Below are 25166 nucleotides of genomic sequence, written 5' to 3'. Positions count from 1 at the left end.
AGAAATACATTGATGTTTTTTAGAGAGCTTGCCATATTTGATAGTGTTGAAAAAGGAATTGTGGAAATTAAAATTTTCAGTATTTTGAGTGTAATATTTGTGTGTGTCACGTGTTTAAATAAAAAAGTTATAGAACGAATTTGTTAGTTTATTTTGAAGAAAATTAAACACAAAGAAACAATTATAAAGCTTTACAAGATCTTAAAATTTTAGAATTTTTAATTCAGAAAACCTATTTTCGATATTAGATCGTAAAGGAGAAAATGTCATAATTCTTAAGGAAGTGCGTTGTAAACTGTTTATACAATGTAATAGAAAACTACCTTTTTGACACCAAACAGTGCAACAATAACTTAGATGTGAGGAGAACAAAAAATAGTAAATTGATATTAGAACATATTGGGAAACATAGTGTCGTATTAATGACAGCATACTATTGGCACATGAGAGTTTTTTATTTAATTGAATTAGTTGATAGTACCATGATAGGTTTTTGTCAAGAAATAGCCAGAGGTATTTTATATATTTTGATGGGAAAAGTCTTTTACCATTAGTTCTAAGTTTCACATTATTACTATCAAACTTTTTTTTGGAGGGTGAAAAATAATAAATTCAGTTTTATTGATATTTAGGGAAAGGCGGTTACTATTTAACCAATGACACAAATGATGGAGATCTGAATTAACTTTTTTACAAAGCTGAGCGAGTGATTTATTTATGCATAGAAGATTAGTGTCGTCAGCGGAATGATGAACAATCGAAATATTTATAGAGTGAGGCTGATCGTTAATATGTATTAAAAACAGTAAAGATCCAAGAACAAAACCCTGTGGGACAACATACTTAATAACTTTACTTGTGGATTGAAACCCATTAATCGAGACAAACTGAGTACGATTGGTAATATAGGATGAAAACCAATCATTAGCAATACCCTGTATACCATAGTGAAACAATTTTTTGTTTAAAATCTTAATGGTCAACTGTATCAAATGCTTTTTGGAGATCAATAAAGACGCCACAAGCAAAAGAACCACTATCAATTGCACCACGAATCATTTCAGAAATGTTAATAAGAGCATGGGAAGCGGAGTGTTTCAAACGAAGTCCAAACTGGCGACCGTAGAGACACTTAGAATTATCAAGAAAGTGGTAATCTCAATCAGTGTAGTAAACTATGTCGTTAATAAATGTTAAGAACAATATAGGTCCTAATACAGTTTCTTGTGGTATTTTACTCTTAACTGAAATATTTTCAGAATCTGAGGTACCATTACACACACATTGAGAGAGATTAGTTTCAAAATTTTTCATCCAAATAAGCAGTTTGTATTTATTACCATAGATTTGCATTTGAAAATTAGTTTAGGTTGGGTAACCAAGTCAAATGCTTTTTCAAAATCAACATTGATGATGTCAACTATTTTATTGTTACTTACAGCAGTGGTCTATTCGTTAAATGTTGCCAGTGGTCCATTCGTTTAAAGTTTGTGAGCATATGGATCTGTGATTTAAAAAACAAAATTGAGGTTGAGAAATAAAGTTATTTTAAGTAACTTCTCAACAGGTTTTTATAGTTTTAGCAATGATTGGTTTCATGACTTTGCAAACAGTTTAGGTCATTGGAATAGGTCTGTGTTAGTTGGTTGGAAAAGGTTGCCTTTCTTAAAAATTGGACAAATTATTGTATAATTACAATTATTTCCAAATTTTAGGTGTAGTATTAGTGGTGACATTGATATTTTTAACAAAATAGAATAAGGAATGGTAATGGTAGTTGCAATTAATTTTAAAAATATTGAAGGTTAACCATCCGGAGATTTGGAAAACTTTGCTGGGAATTTTTTTAAATAGTCACAGGAACTAGTTGAAGGGACTGTAATTACCACGTTTTATACATTTATTTTATCATTGGTTAATATAAAATCCAAAATACTGTTGAATCAGGTACTGTTTGATACCAGTTTGGTTAGGGTGTTTACCTTACAAGTTTCTATAAACAAGTTGTGAAGAGAATCGCCAACGCTATAGGTGTTGACCAATCAATGAGTGTTAGATTAAAATCGCCTGATACTACACAAGTATGATCAAAAGTTGATGAAATTATACATAGCATCTTAAATAAGACTTTGGTTTCCAAAATACATGAAACTGCACATGGGGGAGGGGGGTGTTAAATGTATGAAACGCATAACTTTTTGAGACATCAAAATTATTTTGTATAGAATTACTTTGCACTAATTTGAGTGAGCCACCACAAACGTCATTACCATCACGTCAAAGTATTTGGTAATCATTTCCATTTAACAATAGCGAGTTTGGAGTTTTGTTGTTAAGCCAGATCTCCGTGATGAGAATAGCATCAAGATTACAGTTTCGGAGAAGATTATGTAAATGATGTAGTTCATTTTTAAGTGAACTTCCATTGAAGTATGCAAAACTAATGATTTTATTCAGAGTTCCGTAGAATTATGTTGCAAAGATTTATTAACAAATGTATAGGTGAGATGGAAAATTTTAGTGAAACATGCTGAATTGATAAATGTGTGGTTGTTGGTGTTGCTAGTTGATTTTTGATTGACATTTGTGGCTAATGAATATTGCTATTTCTTTTATTGTGTTACCTTGAATAACATTGATTGTTGTAGCAGTTGGACTAAGAGCAACGTTACGTTTTTTGCATTCAGCTCCTTTTTTTTTTTAATTTTATTTAGGTGCCCCATGAAGTCCTTACGGTCTTATCACAGAGCACAGCGGATGAGCATTCAATTGGAAGTTCACGCCTCCTTCCTAACCGATGTCGCAAAACTTGCACAGAGGTGGGGTTCTGAGGAGGTAAGACTGGTTTTGTTTGTTTAAAGTTATATCAGGGTGATGAATAGGGAACCGTGATCTACTCTGTTGCTGGTGAAACAAAAAAAAGTGAAAGCTTGTTTAAGTACTTTGTTTCTGGATGATTTGTCCGTGAGGACCAATATTATTGGACTGGGTTGTTCAAGGGTCCTTACATTAGGTTTAAGACGGAAATGATTCACAATTAAAGACTTATCTGTCACCAACAATAAAAATATTTTTTCTACCTTATTTCTGTCATGAGCTTTTGCAATTAATGGATCGGTACTGTTAGATTTTGGGGCACTACCTTTTACTATGTTCTTAGCTCTGTTTTCTCGTTGTTTTGATTCGAGGGCAATTGAGTTGATAATATTCATTTGTTCTTGGTCTTTCGGTGTGGGTTTTAACTCTTTGGCGACTACAAAGTTCCATGCAGTGGTGTTTCCAGTTCTAGATTAAGTTTGGTAATCCGTTCTTCAGCAATATTGAGTTTATCCACGAGTGTCCGTATAATCGCATCGTACTTAGTAGACAGTTCTATTCAAAGATTTTCAGTTACTTTAGTTATTTTATAATGTTATATGGGAAAAGAATTTAATACTATAGGATATTTACAGTTTAAGTTGATGTTGATTTAGGAAACGATTTCGTATAGTTATTTACAAATGTCTTGTAAACACTGTATAGAACGTTTACATGTGTTTTTTTTCCTTCATGTAATGTGTATTGGTGTAATATCAGCTGAAAGTTTTGCATTCAATTTGCTCAAAAATTTTTAACTGTTTTATCATATTTTCAATTTTAGTAGAACATTTTTTTCAGAATTTTATTAAACTTTTCTTGATAATTTACCACCTAAATGTCATTACATGCTCCACTTTGTTCTACTAATTAGCAAAAATGGGTCAGTATAATTTTAGTAGTCCGTGTGTTTTGAAGCGAAACATTAATAAAAAAAAATAATTTAAACGTTGCTTCTTCCATTAGAAGTTTTAAAAACAACCAAAGCGGCATCAGCAGAAACGCACTTTTCAATGAAAATTATGAATCGTCTAATCTATGTTTAACTTACCTTTAGGAAAAGTTATTTTATTTATTTATTTTTGTTTTATTTTGTAATAATATTATTAATAAAATGGGAAAAATGTTTTTCAAAATTTTTACATAATATTCTTGTGATGTTCTTAAAGAATTTTGATATACTTAAATCTTTAATTCAGGTTGTTTTTGTAAATTTATTCAGAGATTTGAATAATGAACATCTATTTTGCCAGTCAAAAGTCAAATAGGTTCTTTAAAGAACCTCTACTGGTGCTCCCTCAGCACTAACGTCAACAATCTTTTAGGATTCTTCAAAGAACCGTTCGGTTCAAAGTACACTGATATACTTGTAATAATAACCGATACAAAGCTAAAACATTGCCAAACGTGATTGCAGCAATTTTTCAATAACAAAAAATATGTTTTATTCCTTGGTACAGCAAACATTTTATCTTTAGTTTATAAAATAAAAGAGAAATATTTTCATAGAACAAGAAATGTGTTTGTTCAAGTTATGAGATACTAACTCAGTAATTACTTGTTCTCCACGTGTTCTCCTCCTTTCTTTTTTACAGAACACTCACAAATAATTTTATTTGATGTTGTTCTACTCAATTACTACAACTTTACCCCAAAATTGGATTACATTAGCCTTTGGTTTGTCTAAAAACCTTTATAAATCTTTGTGCAAAATTAATGCGTTTAAGACTAAAGTATTTAAGAAGAAATTTGTTTTGTTTTTGAAGAGGTTTGCTATGACGGGGGGAAAGATTTTATTAAGGTCTTATTAAGCTTAGAGAGGGTGAGAAAAATATTCGAATTAAGTCCCCTTCCCTTGTATTAAGTACGCGAGAGTAGCCATTTTGGCATCAATTTTTGATTTTAAATGCTTGGTTTTAAAATTTTAATTAATTTAATAAAAAAATGACTATAATAATAACAAAATAAATAGTAAGAATAAAATAAAGTGAGTGTAAAAGTATACTAGTATAACGTTTAAGTATTTTTTTTTTTTTTAAAGCAGAAATTTTAGGTCGCATTTATCAATTAACTTTGTTGTCTCGCCTTCTATTTTTTTTTTTAACGCTAGGTACAGCCTCACAATTAATATCGAGTAGGTACACAACAAATTCAAAAAATAGAACGGTAAAAAATTAAGACAGCAACAACAAAAAGAAAAAGTAAAATCTCTTAATAAGGTTGCTAAGAGATTTTATTTTTATATAGAGAAATGTTTACAAAACAACCGGAATTATACACGAAGATAAAGACTCTTTATATTTACAAAATGTTTTTTAGAAATGAGGTTACTAAATCGAAACATTGTAATTATCGTATTCTTAATTGTGTGTTTTTGCTCGATTTCTCGAATAAGTATAAAACTAGTTCTAAGCTACTTTACAATAAAAAATTTCAAACAAACTTTTGGCGATATTAATCCTTTCTTTAAAAAACAGCAAATTTGGCAGAAAACATGCGGAACAGAAACAAAACCACATAGTTCAATACTATATCTAAAAGTACAAAAAACAGGCTCAACAACTCTGCGCAGTACTCTTCTAGTTTACGGAAAACGGTATAATTTAAGTATATGTTTTGATGCAACAAACCTGTGGGGGTTGAATTGGCCATATGCAGTTGACGAACTGAAGTTAACAAAATTACACAATAAAAAATGTGACTTAATAGCAGAAGAGTTTATTTTTGATCCTGTTAAAGGCAAGAAATAATTTTTATTAGTTAAGTAAAAATATTTTTTAAATTAAAAAAAAAAAACATAACAAAAATTTTCTTTTTTTGTTTATAAAATAAAATTTTTATTTTTATTTTAGTGAGAAGACTTATGGAAAAAGATGCTTTTTTTATGGCATCTGTACGGCATCCAGTAGAACATTTTCTTTCTTTATTTAAATATTCCAAAATACAGGCAGCAGTAGAACGATTAACTATGAAAAGACTCGATAAATGGGATAGCATGAGATTATTCTTTAAACACTATCACTTGGTTCTAAACATTTACGCAACTTACAATGAAAATGAAGTAAGAGACAAGTATCAAATTGATTTTATTCTTCCAAACCGCCAAACACGCAGTTTAGGAATTATTGAAGGAACAAAATTAGAAATAATTGAACGTGTTGAATCTTTTCACTTTGTTGTTGTTGCAGATAAATACGACGAATCCATGGTTATACTGCGAGAAAAACTATGTTGCACAGTTCAAGACGTACTTTATCGGAGGCAAAATGTCGGACGAACCAATGAAGAAAATAAAGAGCAAGTTCCACCAGATGTTGTTAAATCTATTTTAGAGTTTAATTCAGCTGATCTTACCTTTTATAATGTTGCAAGATATAGGCTGCTTGAGGAAATTAAAAAACACAGCTACTTTGAGCAAGCTCTAGGAATTTTTAAAAACGAATTAGAACTGTACGAATCTAAATGTAACACCCAAAGTCTTGTTCAATCATTTAAATATAGCGTTTGTCCACCGATATCAGCAATGCACACAGGTCATTTTGTTGAAAATATAAGAATAGAGCAGAAGAGAAAATTGTTGAGTGAACTAAGAGTAAAATACGAAACCGCATGCAATAATACTTTACACATCGAATAAAATTAGTTTCATCTTTTGCTCGCGAGTAATAAATGCTAGTCATTTTTGTAGCTTATTAACTGTTACGTAGAATAATTAAAGATGGTAAAATCTTTTAAGGTAAACAACTTTTTAACACCGCAAGGTTAACCACACTAAAATTGTTATCAATTAAATTGATTACTTTTTGCAATTTAAACTTTCATAATAAACTTAAAGTTGTGTGCTGCACATTACAGAGTATTTAAAAAGTTTTCAAAAAGTTACGATTTTAATTTTAAAATCTTTCAGTTTCCTTTAGACGGTTTTATTGAAAACGTTTCTACAAAATCTATTCGAAAGTTAATTGAGAAAAATTTTGATCCCTTAAACTGCATCCTATAAACAGCACCTACTTCCCTGCAAACTTCCCAGCGAATAGAAGATGTCTAACACGTTTAAAAGACGTATTAAAAAAGCCTTTTTTAGATCAAATGTTTGCGTCAAACTATGTTATTACTTATCTACACGAATACAATGATCCGAATACTCATGAAACTAGTTGTATGTAAATAATTAGAACAAGTTTAAGAATTTTTGTTTTACAAATTTTGTTAAAATCTTTCACATCAAGGGCGGATAAACAATTTTTTTGGTGCTTGAGAAAACTTTAAAAATTTAGTTGTTTATGTCATATAAACATATGTCAAATAAAAAAAAAGCTTTTTTTCTTATTTTTTAAATAACTATAATAACTATAGTAACTATAGTAACTATAGTAACTATAGTAAAGGCGTTAAATATACAGTTTGTGGTGAAAAACAGCTCGCAGCTTATCTATGGTTTTTTAACTGAAAAAAATTAAGGTTAGATTATTTTTAATAATCTAACCTTAATTTTTTTAGGAAAATAATTAAATTTAATGTTTTTTGAAAAAACCACAAAAACGTAAATTAAAAGACTACACCTTTTCAAGATGTAATTGAGAACTAGAAAGTTGTAATTAAGAAAAGTAAAGTGTAATTGAGAAATACAACATGTAATTAAGAATTTTTATAAATGTAATTGAGAAACCCAGCATGTAAATAAAAAATCGCAATATGTAATTTGAAAAGCAAAAGTTGTAATTAAGAAATCCTTATATGTAAATGAGAATACATTATTTGTAATTGCGAATTCAATGTAAACTTAAAGGTCATTATAAAAGACCTTCTTGGACATGCATTTTAATTAGTTAATAATATCAAATTTAGCATTTGTATGCACCAGCAATACAGTAATACAGTAATGGAATTGAAAGATCGTTTTGTTATTTGTCAATGCAATATGAATAGAAAGTCTGTTACTGTATTGAATCCGTGCAAGCATTTATTTCACCAAATTTGTTTACAACCTCTTCTGGAACAACCAGAACTACCTTGACCAATTTGTAGACATAAAATACATACTAAATAAGTTGAAAGAAAACACGTTTTATCTTCATCGAATGATAGAAGATGATTGATTAAATGTGCTGAGCGAAACGGCGATTGGGTGACTCTGGCGCAAACTTTAGGTGTCACATATAAGACAGCATACAATTGGGTCCGCAGCGGAAATTTAAATTTTATTGGAAGAGGTGGTTTTAAACCAAAAAAATTAACCGATGATCAAATCGAAGAAACACTAACATGGATTGAAAGTGACTGTCAGTTGACATTGGTGGCCATTAAAACAAGGGTATTAAGACAATTAATATTAGGGTCAGCACAACCACAATTGCCAAATACCTCAAAGGCAGACTATTTTCATTCAAAAAAGTGCGCAAGAAGCCTACTAAAATGAATAGTAATGAAAACAAACAAAAAAGAACTGAATATGTTAGGAACATTAACGAACACATCACAAATGGCATCAGATACTTTAGTCGAATGCAACAAATTTTATTCTTTTGTGTAGAAAAACTCAAGGACATGCCAAACAGGGGAAAAGAGTAATAATGAAAATACCTTCTTCAAAAGGTGCAAACATACATTTGATTGCAGCTATATCAACAACAAATGTCGTCGTGATGAAAACTCGCAGAGGATCATTTAAAGCAGATTCAAGTAACAATTGGATGTTGGCTTTGTTTAACCAGTGGGTTACATCCGGGAATCGTTTAGAGGATTTGGTCGTCGTAACAGACAATGCTCCATGTCACGCTCGTTTGGAAAGGGTGTTTGAAAATTCACCGGCTTAGTTGTTACAATTAAGACCCTACATCCCAATGTTAAACCCAGTGGAAGCTATCTGGTCCAAAATAGAAATAAACGTTAAAAATGTTATTCGCATTCCACCTGTATTCGGCGCTGGGATTATGGAACAACGAATGCAGTATTTAGAAAGAATTGTTACTGCAGCAAAAAATACAATAATGGGAGGTGATTGTAGACGCGCTGTACAACATACGACGACGCATTACGCAACAATTTTAAACATGGAAGACGTCCAAGTTGGTGCTTAACTTAATATTGCAATGATTTTTAATGACGTTGTTTAAATTTAAATTTTAAATTTTTAAGTAAATAAATTATTTGTGTTTTATTTATTATTCATCTGAAATCTCAATTAAATTTTTCACAAACAAAAATAAAAAAAAGTTTTAATTGACACCCAATAGGATTCTTCCAGTTACCGTCTAAACCTCAAATGCCTTTTTCGTCACTTTATATATTTTATTGATATTATTTTATTATTTCAAGCCTTAAATTACAAAGTATATTAGGACTACAAAATTCAAAGTACAAAGAACTTTGTATTCTTTATACTTTTCTCAATTACATCTTACGATTTCTTGTTTACAACTTTCATGTTCTAAATTACATCTTACATTTCTCAATTACAATTTTCATCTTCTAAATTACATCTTACGTTTCTTAATTACAACTTTCAAGTTCTCAATTACATCTTGAAAAGGTGTAGAATAGGTAAACCTAGTTAAAAAATACAAATGTAATTTGTATTTTTAATCTCGGTTTACCTACAGTTCTTCATTGCACTGTAGGATAATTATCTAAATGACAAAAATTCCGTCTGGATCTCCGGTACATCCCTACTTAAAATCTATTTTTAAATTTCAAGATTTTAGACTAACTTAATTCTTACTTTACAATGCATTGTGACGTGAAAAATTTATTTGTCTTGAAATTTGAAGTTTATATGATGTTAAAGACTAATTAGTTAATAATTGCTGCGATTTGATTGCAATTGTGTTCCGAAAGTAATAAAATTATTTGATTAAATTTACATTAAATTATAGATATTTAAATTTTCTCTTGAAGTAGCATTATTAAAACTCTTATCTTATAAATAATAAGTTATCTTATAAAAATGTTTAATAACATAACTCGACTTGAAGTATTTGAAAAAACTAAAGACACTATTTCATCACAACTTACGTCAAGACATATCGTAGATCAGTATGATAATATGCTAAAAAACGAATTAAACTTATCCATCAATTTAAATGATGGTTTTACTCGTTTTGAAAGCTCTTCTTGAATTTGTATGAAAATGCTGATCAAAACTTAGCAAAAAATATTTTCGCAATAAGAGCATATTTTTAAGTGTTGAGTCATTTTGGCTTAATAAAAAATTTTTGCCTTTGATTATTCAACAACCTAGCAAACAATCATCACAAACCGTCGATTTAAATGTTTCTTGTTTAAATGAACACTCATTTGAGAGAACATGTCAAAAATACGAAGATATGTCCTACCAAAGTAAACGTTAACACGCTTCCATATTGTTAGTAAATCATGATCATTATAAAATCTTACAAGCAGCAGAAATGGGGTTAAAAAAGAAAAAGCGATATAGTTTGCTGTGCATGTTAAAAGAAGGTTTATCAAATACAGATTCGGTCAATGAAATAAAATATTTTATTCAGGATAAAAACAAGCAAACTGTAACTAATACGCCACAAGAGGGATTAGCATTAATGACAGCTATAAATTTATCGAAGACACAATATCAAGTTATGCAAAATAACTCAATTAAGTGTAATGCGAATATATATCCTACATATAACAACAATCGCGACGAAAAAAAAAAGTGTTATCCTGATGGTATTTATATCGCTGAAGATGGAATGAGAGGCGAAGTTCCACTGAAAGAATTGGTATGCCATACAGTTCATCGAATGCTGCAACTAACTACTGTTAAAAATGAAATATCTCAACTTGATTCCCTTGAATTCTGTTTAGAAATGACTTTGTATTGCAAATGAGGCTTTAACGTTGCAAGTAGCCAAAAGCAGTACACTGTAAAAAAACTCCGTAGTATTTATCAGACTTTTTCCGTTGTTATGTTACGATAAAAATCCGTTTTCAATAAATTACGGTCATTTACCTCTACTTTTACGACTTTTAAGGAAATTACAATATTTTATATGATTTTGTATGTATTTATGATAAGGAGAAGTTCCGTAACTTTAAATTACGGACTTTAACCGTATATTTCAGCATAGCAGAGCGCCAAATTTTTTTTAGGAGAAATTTTACATGTATATACTTTCAAGTTAGAGATTTTAATATATTTATAATTGTTTTACTGGAACTAAAGTGCTATATATTTTTAAAGAAGTGTATTCGCAAAATATTCTTTTTAACTTGCAGCAACACTCCTGTGTAGCAGCAAGCTACAAGATAGTCAATGTAATAGCATTCCCAGAGCAACAGGCTATAAGATAGTCGATGTATATACTGAAGCCAATAAAGATTTCTTAAGTTTAAAAAGTCTCCACTTTGAGCAAGCCTCCACACGAGAGCGCAACAAGCGAAAAAATAAAACTATTTTAGACCGCTTGATTGTAGCTTTACCCCTTTTTTTGTGTGTTAAATTTTTTAAAGTTCATATTATTTAGTGTTAAGTTTTTATAGTATATAAAAGAAACACTAAACAATATGAACTTTAAAAAATTCAATTCATAAGAAAAGGATTTTATTGGATTAATAATGCATCTTATTGCATAAATAAAACATTATCTACTAATAAGTCAAGTTTTATTTACAATTTTATTTAGGCATTATACTAAATTTGCGATTGACAGTGTATTTATTTGAGATTATTTATTTGTTTCCTAAAATATATATATATATATATATATATATATATATATATAATATATATATATATATATATATATATATAAACAACTTTAAAATGTATTCTACACAATAGAGTGCTCAATGTTCTTAAAAGAACAGAGCAATTATGTATTAGTAGAAAGTCACTTTACAAAAAAAATTTTTCATTTTACACTGTGTTTCATCAACAAAGATTTATCAGAAATCTGTATACATACATACATATATATATATATATATATATATATATATATATATATATATATATATATATATATATATATATATATATATATATATATATATATATATATATATATATATATATATATATATATATATATATATATATATGTATACATATATACAAATGTAATAAAGTTTATGTAAATTATGTAGTATGTTTCAAAGGAGTTGATATATCTGTAATTTTAACCATGCTTTTAATATTTGTTAGGTTATAAAATGCATACCTAAATAATGTTGATGGTTGGTTAAAGCTATTGTTATACACCTTTTTGCGTATACTTCATGCTATCTTAACTGGTTCTACCTGAATGGTTTTCAGATATAAAAGAAAATTGAGATCTAGAGCTTACTAGGACTATACCAATCAAAACTTAGAGCAAGCCTGTATTAATATTGAACATGGAGCTATGAGTCAACAATTTGCTGAAGAACAACTTAGAATCAGCTGTTCCAGCATTAAGAGAGCTCTTTGAAGACGACACCTTTCTATCACAAAGAAAAATAAAAGGCATCCAGCTGTCTTCATGCCTGAAGAAGAACTGTCATTTTGTGATCACTTGAATAAAGTTTCAACTTTTGGCAACCCACTGATGTCATTTGATCTTCGAATTATTGTGAAATCCTATCTAGATCGATTAGGGAGTGATCTTAATTGTTTCAATGAAAATCTCCCAGGTGTTGAATGGGTAAAAGCCTTTATTAGAAGACATCATCAGCTATCCGAGAGATATGCCGGATACTTCAAAAGAGGGAGGGCTTTTTACACTATGGGTTCAAGTAGCCCCACAACAAGGGCTACTAGAACCCAATCTTAATCCCCCCATAAAAGGGGGACCGAAGTCTACCCAAATATTTTTTTATCTACAATCATCATTACTAATTAATAAGTTTATGAATTAGCAACAACAAGTTTTTTTTACTTTGAAATAAATATGAGAGTGAACCACAAACATCAAACTTGTATCAAATTCAGGTCCAAGTAGTCCAAGTAGTATGACATTATTTGTTTGTATTTATATAATTTACATTATATTTATTAATTTTGATTGTTACTGTAAAATAAAATGCTAATATTGGAAGTTTTTCTCAGGTTCATGCTTTGGTTTTGGTTTCAATCCAACCTTGAATTTCAAATGTACTTTCATCTGAATCTTCCAGTGCTATGCTAGACAATTGGATATGTGTTTTCAAAGTTTCCTGGAAAAGCTGCGAGCTAAAATCATGGATTTACTCCACAAAAATGCTTTTTTTCAAAAATGCTCATAACTTTATCTACTTCTGACCTACACTTTCTTCTATCACTGCATCTTGATTATCTGCAACTGTACTCTCGAGTCCTTAACACAAGGGAGGAGGAGGGGGTGGGAATTTTAGTCCAGATGACTTGAGTCAAGAAAGATTAAATCTACCGGCTTTACATTATTCAATCTGTCATTGATTTGAATAAAAAAATTAGCATAGCCAAATATGAAACATATTGTTTGGAAACAGCAAATAATTTTGCTCAGTACACAAACTACTCATTCATAGTAGTCTGACAATACCTAGATTTATGCTACCAATTGGAATGTACTCTGAAGAAACAATTGAAGCTCGGAATAAAAATAATAATAATATTCGCTTACAACACACTCGTAAATTTGATCGAAAAGCTACAATGACGGACCAATTCAATTATTTAATGCTTTCGAGTGACCCAATTCTTTCATCTCTAAACAATGCAAGATCAAAATGTAAACATAAAAAAATGAATAAAGAAGCAGACAGTTGATCTACTAATTCAAGAAACTGAAAAGGAAAATACAAATGATGCTAATAATGATATATGTGCGGATGAAGAATATCTTGCTGCATGAACAGAAGTAAACGGACGTGTTTCTGCAGCGTGGTTGTTTTGAAAATTTAAAAAAAAATTATTATTTTTTAAATTGTTTGCAATTATTTAAATAAACAAATATACATAAAAATATATTTTTAAATAAAGACATATTGGTTAATTATGGCTATTACAATGGATCAAGTAAAAAAAAGATGTTTAAAGAATTTAAGAACGAAATAGACAAGATGATGAAGTAACAGGAAAAAAACGTGTTAAACATATTAAGCGCAAACACAAAAGTTATATACGATAGGTAAGATAAAAACTAGGAGAGATGGAGGATAGATCTCGCAGAAACAATTTAAGGGTTAACTGGTTAAAAGAAAACAAAGGTGAAACGTGGATTGACAGCGAATTAAAAGTCAGTAAAGTTTTTGTAAAGCATTTGGGGTTAACATATATTAGGATTGAAAGAGCTCATAGAACTGGTCAGAGAGATTTAAGCAAACCAAGAACAATTTTATTAAAACTGTCAGGTTATAAAGATAAAGTTGAAATTCTAAAAAAAACATCTCAATTAAAAGGTAAAAATATTTATATAAATGAAGATTTTTGTGCTGAAACTGTTACAATTAGGAAAGCTCTACGGGATCAGATGAAAGTTGAACGGCTGGAAAATATGCATTCATTTCTTACGATAAGTTGATCATTCGGGATTGGGCAGCGAACAAAAGTAAAGCATTATTTTTGTAACATTAGAGGTCAAATTTTCATTTAATTTTAATGATGAGAATGGTAGTGATGATAACTATGGAAAAAATGGAAAAAATTTAGAAAGCGAGTATTAATGGAAAAAATTTAGAAAGCGAGTATTTTTCAATTTCTGAATCTACTCAATATCTGTGTCAGAACAAAAATAATTTTTCTACATTAAATGTTTAATAATTAATTTCAAATAATTTATATCACGGAAACTTGGCTTAAAACCAGCAGAAAAAATTCAAATTTTGAATTAAGTAATTACGCATCAGTTCACTTACGGCGTTTTAACTACGCTGGTGGTGGTGCTAGTATTTTTGTTCACAAATCAATTAACTTTATTTTACGTAATGATCTTAATGTTAATGAAACAGATTGTGAGTCGTTGTGCATAGAAATTATAAACAAAACCACCAAAAATATTGTAATTAGTTCTATTTATAGACAACCATCTGGTAGTTTAAGAAAATTTAAAACTTATTTAAGCAGTTTTTTATCCAAAACTAGTTTAACACAGAAACATGTTTACTTTGCTGGTGATTTAAGCTTAAATTTGCTTAACTATGCTTCAATAAAAATGTTCAATACTTTTTAGATACTCTATAACCCAATATAACCTAATACCAACAATAAATAAATCAACGAGAATAACTAAGACTACATCGTCATTACTTGATAATATAGTTACTAACAATTTTAAAAACTGTCGTTTAGGAACGGGCATAATCAAAACTGATTTAACAGATCATTTTCCAATATTCTTAATTACTGATAACATTACCCAAAATAATCCCCCCTCGAACTCTACAATTTTAACGCGACAGATCAATGAAAACTCCTTCTTGTATTTTCTAACTCTTTTATCAGAAAATATTGATTTAAATCTTATTTTACAATCCCATGAAGTGAATAGTGCATATGAACTATTTTTATCGCAATTCTGTAAACAGCATGACATAGTATTTTCTGTTAAAAAAATAATTATAAAATCCAAGTCTCTTTTAAACCCCTGGATGACCAAGGGACTAATAAAATCGTCTAAGAAAAAACAAAAACTTTATGTTAGATATTTAAAGCATAAAACATATAAAAATGAAATAAACTACAAAAACTATAAAACTTATTTGAAAAAACAAAAAAGCACACTAAAAAAATTTATTGTTCAAAATTGCTGGGAAAAACCAACGGCGACACTAAAAAAACGTGGAATATAATTAAACAAATAATCGGTAAAAATAAATGTGTAAAAAATAATCTCCCCCAAAAGCTTTAAATTGGCGGGGAAATGATTTATGATAAAAAAAAAATAGCTGAAAAACTAAACTCATTTTTTCTTGAAGTAGGGCCGAACTTGGCGAGTAAAATTCTGCCTAGTACCATAGAGTTTGAGTCTTATATTAAACCATGTAATACTATTATGAAAGAATCTAATTTAAATCTAAGCGAGATAAGGAATGCTTTTAATAGTCTTAAAAGTAATAAAAGTGCGGGCATTGACAAAATTAGTGTAAATGTTGTTAAGTCAGTTTTCGATACCATTGAACCGTCATTGTTTCATATTTTTGACCTTTCATTAAAACTAGGTGTTGTGCCAAAAAAACTTAAAGTTGCCGTAATCACTCCAATTTTTAAATCTGGTGACAAAACTAATATTTCAAACTACAGACCTATTCCCGCCATACCTTGCTTCTCAAAATTATTGGAACGAGTTATGCACAACAGACTTTATAACTATTTGATGTTAAACAGTTTGCTGTACAGTAAACAATTTACCATGCGGTAATCGAACTGATTAATCATGTATCAGGTGCATTCAATAATGACTGTTTTACCTTAGGAGTTTTTATTGATCTGTCAAAAGCCTTTGACACTGTTAACCATAAGATACTTATAAAAAATCGGGAACTCTATGTAAAAAGTAAAAAACAAAGACTTACTTTGGTTTGAAGATTACCTGGCGAACAGGTCACAATGTATTATTTATAAAAAATTGAAAAAGAAAAACACATTACATGTGGTGTGCCCCAGAGTTCATTCTTAGGACCGTTATTATTTTTATTGTACATAAATGATTAGTACTTAGCATCAAATATTTTAAATGTTATACTGTTTGTAGACGACTCAAATCTTTTTTATTCCAACAAAAACATAAAAGTTCTCTTTAATATATTTAATAAAGAACTATTAAAAATAAACGAGTGGTTTACAAGTAATAGGCTTTCGTTAAATGTAGAAAAAACTAAATTTATTTTATTCTCCAAACTTAGTAAAGATGATGATGTTCCTCTAAAATTACCTAATCTTTTAATCAATAAAACATTTATTAAAAGGGAGCCAATCGTTAATTTTTTAGGAGCAATACTAGATGAAAATTTGTCATGGAAACCTCATATAAAATACATACATAGAAAATAAAATCTAAATAAATATTTCCATATTATATAAAACTAAACCATATCTTTACACTGCTTCCTTGAAAAAAATATACTTTTCATTTATTCATTGTTTTATCTCTTACTGTAATATTGTATGGCGTAGTACTAATTATAGTAATTTAAAAAAACTTTATAGTAAGCAAAAACACGCATGCAGGATTGTATTTGGTGCACACAGAACTTTTCATTGCGAACCTCTTTTAAGTCTTTGGTGCCCTAAGTATCTATAAACTTAATATACACCAAGTTCTACAATTCATGTTTAAAATAAAACATGGACTTTCCCCTGTTGTATTTCAGTCTTACTTTATTGAAATCTCGCACAAGTATCCTACTAAATTTTCAATTAACGACTTTATTGTATCAAAAACTAATTTAAAACTAAGTTCTTACCAAATCCAGTACCGTGGATCGTTTTTATGGAAACACTTTTCAAATTTTATAACAAAAAAAATAATATTCATAACATCTCTTTGGAACAATTCAGGAAAGAATCTAAGAGTCTCTTATTACAAAATGACTTTGATTAAAAATATCTCTTTAAAAATAAATTCATAAATGATACAAATTATCTAAAAAACTAGTTATTGATACTCTTTTGTTGCAGTTTTATTTTTATTTAAATTTTTGTTGAAAAACTTTAATACTTTTATGTTATTAACCTTTGATATATTGTGTTATATTTCAACACTAATACTTATATTATTTTAATATTTATATTGTAACTAACGTGTGTAAAATTCTTATTATGTACTTAGCTACTTTTCATTTTTGTATATAAACTGACGATTTTTTCAATGTAAATGGGGCTCGATGATAAGACAGTTTATGTCTTCTGCTTGCTCCAGCTCTCTTATTTAATAACACGATTTATTTCATTGTAAATTTTAATATACGGCATATAAAAAATAATAAAATAAAAATATAATGAGTTGGATGAGGATGATGATTTTGATGATAGAAAGGAGGAACTAAAACCAATAAACATAAATGAAATAAAAAATTTAAATGAGCAAAATGAAATTGAATTATTTAAATTATCGAATCATCTAAAAATGAAAACACTGATTTGCCATTTTATACTATGCTGACTTGAATTTACTGACTAAAATTTTATTTATATTATTTTAACTTTTTGATTTGAACGAAATTATTATGTGCACTAATTTGTAAAATAGGAATAAATTTTTAAACTTGAGCTATAAAAAATAAATTCTCAGCTTTCAATATTTATTTAACTAACAATATAAAATATAGTTAGTCTAGTTCACCAAAAGTCTTTATGCAGGATGTTAGTGACTAATAGTTTAACTATTTTTTAACATTTACAGTATATGCAAGTGTCTAACTTCAATTTTCTCATAGTGTCTATGTTAATTTTTTATGCTTAAGGCTTGTTAAAGTTTTTAACGTTACAGTTTTTTTAATCAAACTGCTACAATTATCAACTAATAAGTGTTCAATATCATATAAACTTCAAATTTCAAGACAAATAAATATTTTCTCGTCACAATACATAGTAAAGTAAGAGTTAAATTAGTCTAAAATCTTGAAATTTAAAAGTCGATTTAAAGTCTAAATTATAGCTAGTCGCAGCTGATTTTATTTAATAGTATTAAGCAACCTTTATACTTCCTAAATATCATTAATTCTAATTTCAAGAGAGTGGCATTTGGTTGGAATCGAATACTATAAATATTTGATTTTTATGTATTTATAGTGAAATGATTTTCTTTTTTTTTCCTTTTTTGAAAACATTAAAATAATTAAAAAAAAAAAATTAATTTTAAACAACAATGGTTCGGTGTGGTTAATAAAATAAAATAAAAACTATATTCCTTAAACAAATATCTTAACTTTAAATCGGTCTTTTTATAAAAGCACAAAAAAAGTCGTTGATTTTGAACTAAAAAGTATATCATAAAGAATACATAGTTTTTTGTTTTTTTTAAACAATAACTGCCGTTATAATAAATGCAAAAATCAGAAAATTAAACAATCTTCGAGTGGCATTTAGAAAAAGGAAGATGAGAAAATTTAGAAAAACACTTTTAAAATACTAACGATTCTAAGACATATTATCATGAGCGCCGCCAGGCAAAAGCAAGGAGGGGAAAGGCGGGGGGGGGGGGGGGTAGGGGATGAGATTGCTCCCCTCCCCCTGGAAAAGCAAAATAACAAATTTAAATATTCATAAAATTTATATCAACTGTTAAAAGATTTTATTTTGATATCTCATCAATTTAACTCATTAATAGTGTTTACTCACCGTAATGTAAATGACACAGTTTAAATGAAATATTACTATCAAATGCAATAACTTTCACGATGGCAGAAGCTTTTTCATGAAGACATATTTTATAATTAAAAAAAAAGATGTTTGAATGAAAGATTAAAAAAAAATGACACAAATAGATCATAGAAAAATAAAAAAAGGATAAATAGAAAAAAAATAGATAAAGGAGAAGTATAGAAACCAAAATGAAGTGAGAAAGAAAATGAAGGAAAATAAAGGAAATAATAATAATAATAAAAAAAGAAATTGAATTACAATAACAAAGTTCTTACGCAAACAAATAAACTTCGAACTAACGAAGAAAGAATTGGATACAGAGATCAAATTTTTTAAATTATTTTTTAAGGTGTCAGTTTCATTTACTTTTCATTTTATTTCATTTTAAAATACTTTAGCGTTCAAAAATTATGACCATATAAAGTTTAAACCTCCCTCAATTTGTGGGGGTTGCAAATTTTATATGGTAATAATTTTTAAACGCTAATAGATAATACTATGAAACTTAAAATGTATCGATGAATATAAGTCTAGTTACGAATAGTACAAAAAATACTTCATCAACTTGTTGCTGTCACGTTTGGGGCAGGGGGGGGGGGCAAAAACTTTAGGGCTTTTTTGTTCCCAGCCTCCAATCATCGCAATTTTTTGCAAACCCTCATTATTTGACATAAGTATAAACATATATATGTTCGGAGTTTGCTCCATGTCTGGAACTTATCTCGAACACCAAAAAAATCTTTCTACGCCAATGTTTGTATATTTTATGTTTTTGCGTAATTCTCTAGTGGCAAGTAAAACTTTATTGCGTTCGCAGTTTTCTGGAAGTATGTCAATAATGGGCGGAGGAGTTTTTGAATCTTTTTTGTTTTTTAATCTTATTATTTTAATAGGTTTTTGATTGCCTTAAATACCAATTTCCTTAAATGTCTGGTCAAGTATTTTTTCATCGCCGTTTTTTCTTTTTCAAGTTCGTTTAAATTATTTGATTCTGGAATTACAAAAACAATAATGTTCTTTTCACACTTTTTTTCTCTTCCTGCTCAGATAATATAGTTTTAGTACTTGAGTTTACAACCATAGCTTTTTCTGCAGATTTATTTTTGTGACCAAAACTTAGCTGAATTATTTTTGATTTCTTTTTTCGATTCTAATAATTCAATTCTTTTTATTACACTACTTTTTTTTTTTAGAATTGTCATCGGCTCTGTAATAATGCAATTTGTAGAATAAAACATGTAAAAAATTGAAAAATCAACAAGATTCAAGACAAACAATCAATCAACCAAACGGGTTAATTAACAATTAAATGTCACTAGAAGTTTGTAGAACATTCCGGCATTTTTTTTGTGACGTCAGAGTCTATCAATTTTCATGAAACAACTTATTTATTAGTTGTGTTTCATGAAAATTGATAGACTTAGTAGTTTACTATAGGTAATTAAAGTAATTGTAAGTAGTCCTATGCAATGCGTCACTTATTATTGCTTTAATTTTCTATTAAGAAATTTTAAAAAACTATTTGTTAACACTTTATATTATTAAACTAGTTTTAATATTATTAAAATAAATTTTCATAGTAGAATTAACCCTTTTTATCTTGTTTTTTATTCAAGAGTTTAAAGATAATTTTAAATCCAAATACGTTTCAAAATTGTTATTACTTTTTTTAAAGTTACATTATCATACCTAACATATGCATATGGTAGAAATATGTAAAAAATAAAAAAGAAATTTTAACCATAAGACTTAATTAAGGTAACAGTTGGGTTGCTTTTGTTTGTGTTTTTTTAGATGTTTATCAGAAATTTTTATAATTTAAAGACGTTTCATTTTGTTGTTATTGGCATTTGTGGTTACAAGTTTTTTGTTGATTTGAATCGATTTTTTCTGCATCCTCCAGATTTTAAGATAGAAACGCATATAGTTGAAAGCTTAGAACGAGTTCAATTTTTGAAGAATTCTTTGACAAACTTTTCATCATTTATTCAACCAAATCCTGAAATTGTGATTGTTATTATTTCATCTGAGCGAGATTATGAAGGTGTAAATCTTGATTATCCATTTCAGACCGTTGGTACTTTGTTTCTGGAAATGAAGCACAGTAAAAAAAAACTTGGATTTCTTTTTTGCAGCACAACATATAAAATTAATGGTTATTCAGGAAGTTTAGATTCTTTAATTGGGTTACCATATATTTATAAATTTAGCAATATACTTGCAACAAATGACAAACAAGGAAGGTGGCAAAAAGAATTACTTGATTATATTTCTTGTCTTGTTGAAACTAAAAAAAGATATCCTTACACAAAATACATTTTAGTCAATGAAGATGATGGGCTTGTTATAAATGGTTTTTATGATAGTTTAAATAATGTAGTTTCACAAATTGATTTTTTATCACTTCAAGACAAAAGGCAAAGAAGAAAAATAAGTCATATCAAGTTATTTCATCCGTTGCGTTTAAGAAAAATTCCTTGGTTTATTTATCTTTTGGTTGTCCCAATACTATTTTTAAGCATAGTAAAGATGATTTCTTTCTATTTTTCACTTCCTATTTCTAAATTATTTTTATTGACAACTTTTTTGCTCAGTTTTTCTTTTCTTTTTGGACTTGGTCCAAATAAAGTTGGTTTTTTACATTATGCAATAACAAACAATATAGCACTTGTCGATCAAGAGTCCTGTTGCACAGTTTCTATGCTTTTTCCATCGTATACTTTGGATGCAACAATTCAATATTTGATTAAAGAAAGTAAAATTTCCATTGAAACAGGTATTTATAGAGCTAAAGACACTATTTTAGACGAATTACCTCTAAAAACAGATATGGATGTTCTAATGACAGAGTTTAATCTTGTTGAACATATCGGAATGTTTTCAACAAAAAAAATACAGTAAAGAAAATAAGTTCATAAAATAATATATAATAATATAATTATATAATAATAATATTGTAATAATATTATTATATATTTATATATTATATAATATATAAATAATATATAATTATATTATAGTTATAATTTACCTTTTGTTTGAAAAATTGTTTTTATTAAAAGTTATAGATGCTAATTTATAGTAATAAAATTAAAGTAATAGGCCGGGTGAATAAAAAAAATGAATTGCTTTTACTTAGTAATTGGTCAACTTTACGTGACTTAAATTTTTTGATATTTTGGTTAAGTTTTTTTTCACATAAAGCTGAGCAATTACTGAGTTAAGTGCTTAACTTTATGTGAATAAAAATTTGTGGAAAACTGCTGAAGTTTTTATTCACATAAAACTGACTGATTACTGAGTAAAAGCAATTGCTTTTTTTATTCACCCGGCCTAATAACTTTGTAATGCTAATAAAATATAATTTAAGTAATAACTTTGTCGTCTATTTTACTTATGCTGAAACAAAATAATGCAGTGAAAAAATAATAGTTATGTACTCACTATTTTTTATATAAAATCATTGAACTTCAATAAACCATTACTATATTATTGAAGATAATTGGAAGTATATTAGTATAATTGTACCATTGATGATATATTAGTATAATTGTACCATTGATGATATCACTGCTAAGTTTTACAGTTACTGTAGAATTATAATTTACATTTACTGTAGTTTTACTACTGCAGGATTACTACATTTACTGTAATATTCCTATAAATAAATTAAAAAAAAGTTTTACAAACAAGCCTAATAACTAATATTTTGTAATTAGAATTTTTGTATATTTTTAAGGAAGTATCATAAATATTATTAACTTGATATATTTTATTTTTATTATAGAAAAGAAATTCTTGTAAATAATGAATAGTTTAACTAGGTTTGCTTTTACTTTTTGTCGCGAAACATTTAACAGATTAAATAATTTTGGTTCTTGGAAAATTGTACCCTCTTTTAATTCAGTATCTTCAGCTTTACAGACTCGTGGTGCAAAATTTGGTATGGAATATCAGCCCAATAATCTTCAACGTAAAAGGAAACATGGTTTTTTAAAACGGCTTAGTACAGAAGCTGGCCGTAGAGTTTTGGAGAGAAGAAGATTGAAAGGAAGAAGATTTTTATCACACTAAAATATATATTTAAATGAAATGAAGAGTTTTTATTATTTTTTAAACAGTTTTATTGATTTTATAGACTTATAAATTCAAATTTTTTATCACTGAGTGTATATTATAGATTATTGCTTAATTATTTTCAAAGTAACATTTGATTACTCATTAGTTTTTATAGACTAACATCAATTTACTCTGTGTATTAAAAAGGCTGGGATAAGTTTAAGTTTTTTATACTTTTTTTTTTTTTACTGAGTAAAGTAAAAAATATGACTATAAAGAAATATGAGACCATTATCAACCATTTTTATTCTAAATCATTACTCTCTATGATAAAAAGTAAATTGTCTAACAAATAATACATAAATAATCATTATTTATGCTCATTATTTTTTCTTCAAAATTTTTACTTTTAACTAAAAATATATGTTTTTTTCACTTATATTTTTCTTTTACTTTACGTATCAGAATTTATAATAGTTAATCAAAAATAAAGGAAAATAGTGCTAAAGGTGTCATGAGTCGTTCAAGTTCACCTACTTTTTGTGACGACGAAGCTTCACCACAAGCAATAGAAAGCCTTATTTTGGATTTTGAAGAACCATCTGAGAATGTTCATAAATGGTGCAAATTACCTGAGTTGAATGAATTTGTTGGATCAAAGTGAGTTTTGAGTTTATAAATCAATGAAGTGAAATTGTAAAATAGTATATATTGCTCTTCTATATTGTTGCTCTTCAGAAAAACTTTTTTTTTTTAAATCCACTATTGTTATTTATTTTATATTATATATATATATATATATATATATATATATATATATATATATATATATTATATATATATATATATATATATATATATATATATATATATATATATATATATATATATATATATATATATATATATATATTAAGGTGTCCCAAAAAACAACTTTTTAAAAAATGTCTGGTTCCACCCTCTACATGTCTACAAATATTAAAATCTTGGAATTAAAAAAATTATTAGGAGTAGCTTAACTACCTTAAACATCAGACGAGTTCCCTAATATTATAATAGTATATAATGTTGGGTCTTAAAGCGAAATTTTATTAAAATTTCAAAATAGTTATCTTTTTATAAAAAAAATTTTATTTTCAATTTCACTGCTTAAAAAATTACATTTTAAACTAAAAGTAAAAATATGCATTTTTACATAAAAGTTATAAAAATTTTTTTCTCAATGTTTTTTTATAAAATGGTGATTATTTTTAAAATGTTTATAAAATTTCCCTTCTTTTGAGGCCCAACATGACATAATTTTGAAGAACCTTTTTTTTTTTTGATAATTTTTAGGGACCCGTCTGATGATTTAATCTACCCCTAAAAATATTTTTTTTTCAAATTTTTTTTTATGTCTAGTATTATTTTATATAGAACACTTTTAGAGGGATTTTTGGAATAAGATATTTAAAAAAAAAGTTTTTTTTTGGGGCACCCTAATATATATATACATATTTGTTATATATACATATTTGTTATATATACATATTTGTTATATATATATATATATATATATATATATATATATATATATATATATATATATATATATATATATATGTATATATATATGTATATATATATATATGTATATATATATGTATATATATATATGTATATATATATGTATATATACATGTATATGTATATGTATATATATATATATATGTATATGTATATATATATATATATATATATATATGTATGTATATATATATATATATATATATATGTATATGTATATATATATATATATATATATATATATATATATATATATATATATATATATATATGTATATATGTATATATAATTATATATATATCAGTCTTTCACAGGAAGACGTGCGATCATATCGTAGATTAAATGACCAGGCAAACACATTTTGCTTTGACGATTTGACCGCAGCTTTTTCAAAAGTATTTTAAAAATACGCTGAATGAAAAATAT

The 25166-nt window shown here is 27.5% G+C and overlaps 2 protein-coding genes across 2 annotated transcripts in view; both read left to right on the top strand.

Moving 5' to 3' along the window:
• The first annotated feature begins 5159 nt into the window (after positions 1-5159).
• On the top strand, positions 5160-7172 carry LOC136086568 (galactose-3-O-sulfotransferase 2-like). Its single transcript, XM_065808809.1, has 2 exons — positions 5160-5595; positions 5709-7172. The coding sequence occupies exons 1-2, from the start codon at positions 5178-5180 to the stop codon at positions 6491-6493; spliced, it is 1203 nt and encodes a 400-aa protein (XP_065664881.1). The 5' UTR covers positions 5160-5177; the 3' UTR covers positions 6494-7172.
• Positions 7173-23631: 16459 nt separating this feature from the next.
• Positions 23632-25166, top strand: part of LOC100206079 (leucine-zipper-like transcriptional regulator 1) — a 42388-nt gene continuing 40853 nt past the window's right edge. Inside the window, exon 1 of the mRNA XM_065807885.1 lies at positions 23632-23833. Within this exon, the coding sequence (XP_065663957.1) occupies positions 23688-23833 (146 nt within the window). The 5' untranslated portion in view covers positions 23632-23687. The remainder of the gene's footprint in view (positions 23834-25166) is intronic.

The sequence above is a fragment of the Hydra vulgaris genome, chromosome 10 (genome assembly GCF_038396675.1).
Source record: "Hydra vulgaris chromosome 10, alternate assembly HydraT2T_AEP".
In the NCBI taxonomy this organism is placed as follows: Eukaryota; Metazoa; Cnidaria; class Hydrozoa; order Anthoathecata; family Hydridae; genus Hydra; species Hydra vulgaris.
This window is presented reverse-complemented; position numbering and strand designations above follow the sequence as displayed.

Bases quoted from the DNA above. Each gene is read 5' to 3' on its own strand.
- LOC136086568 (XM_065808809.1), top strand. From the start codon at position 5,178: ATGAGGTTACTAAATCGAAACATTGTAATTATCGTATTCTTAATTGTG. The intron at 5,596-5,708 runs GCAAGAAATAAT...TTTTTATTTTAG, and splicing joins TATTTTTGATCCTGTTAAAG to TGAGAAGACTTATGGAAAAA.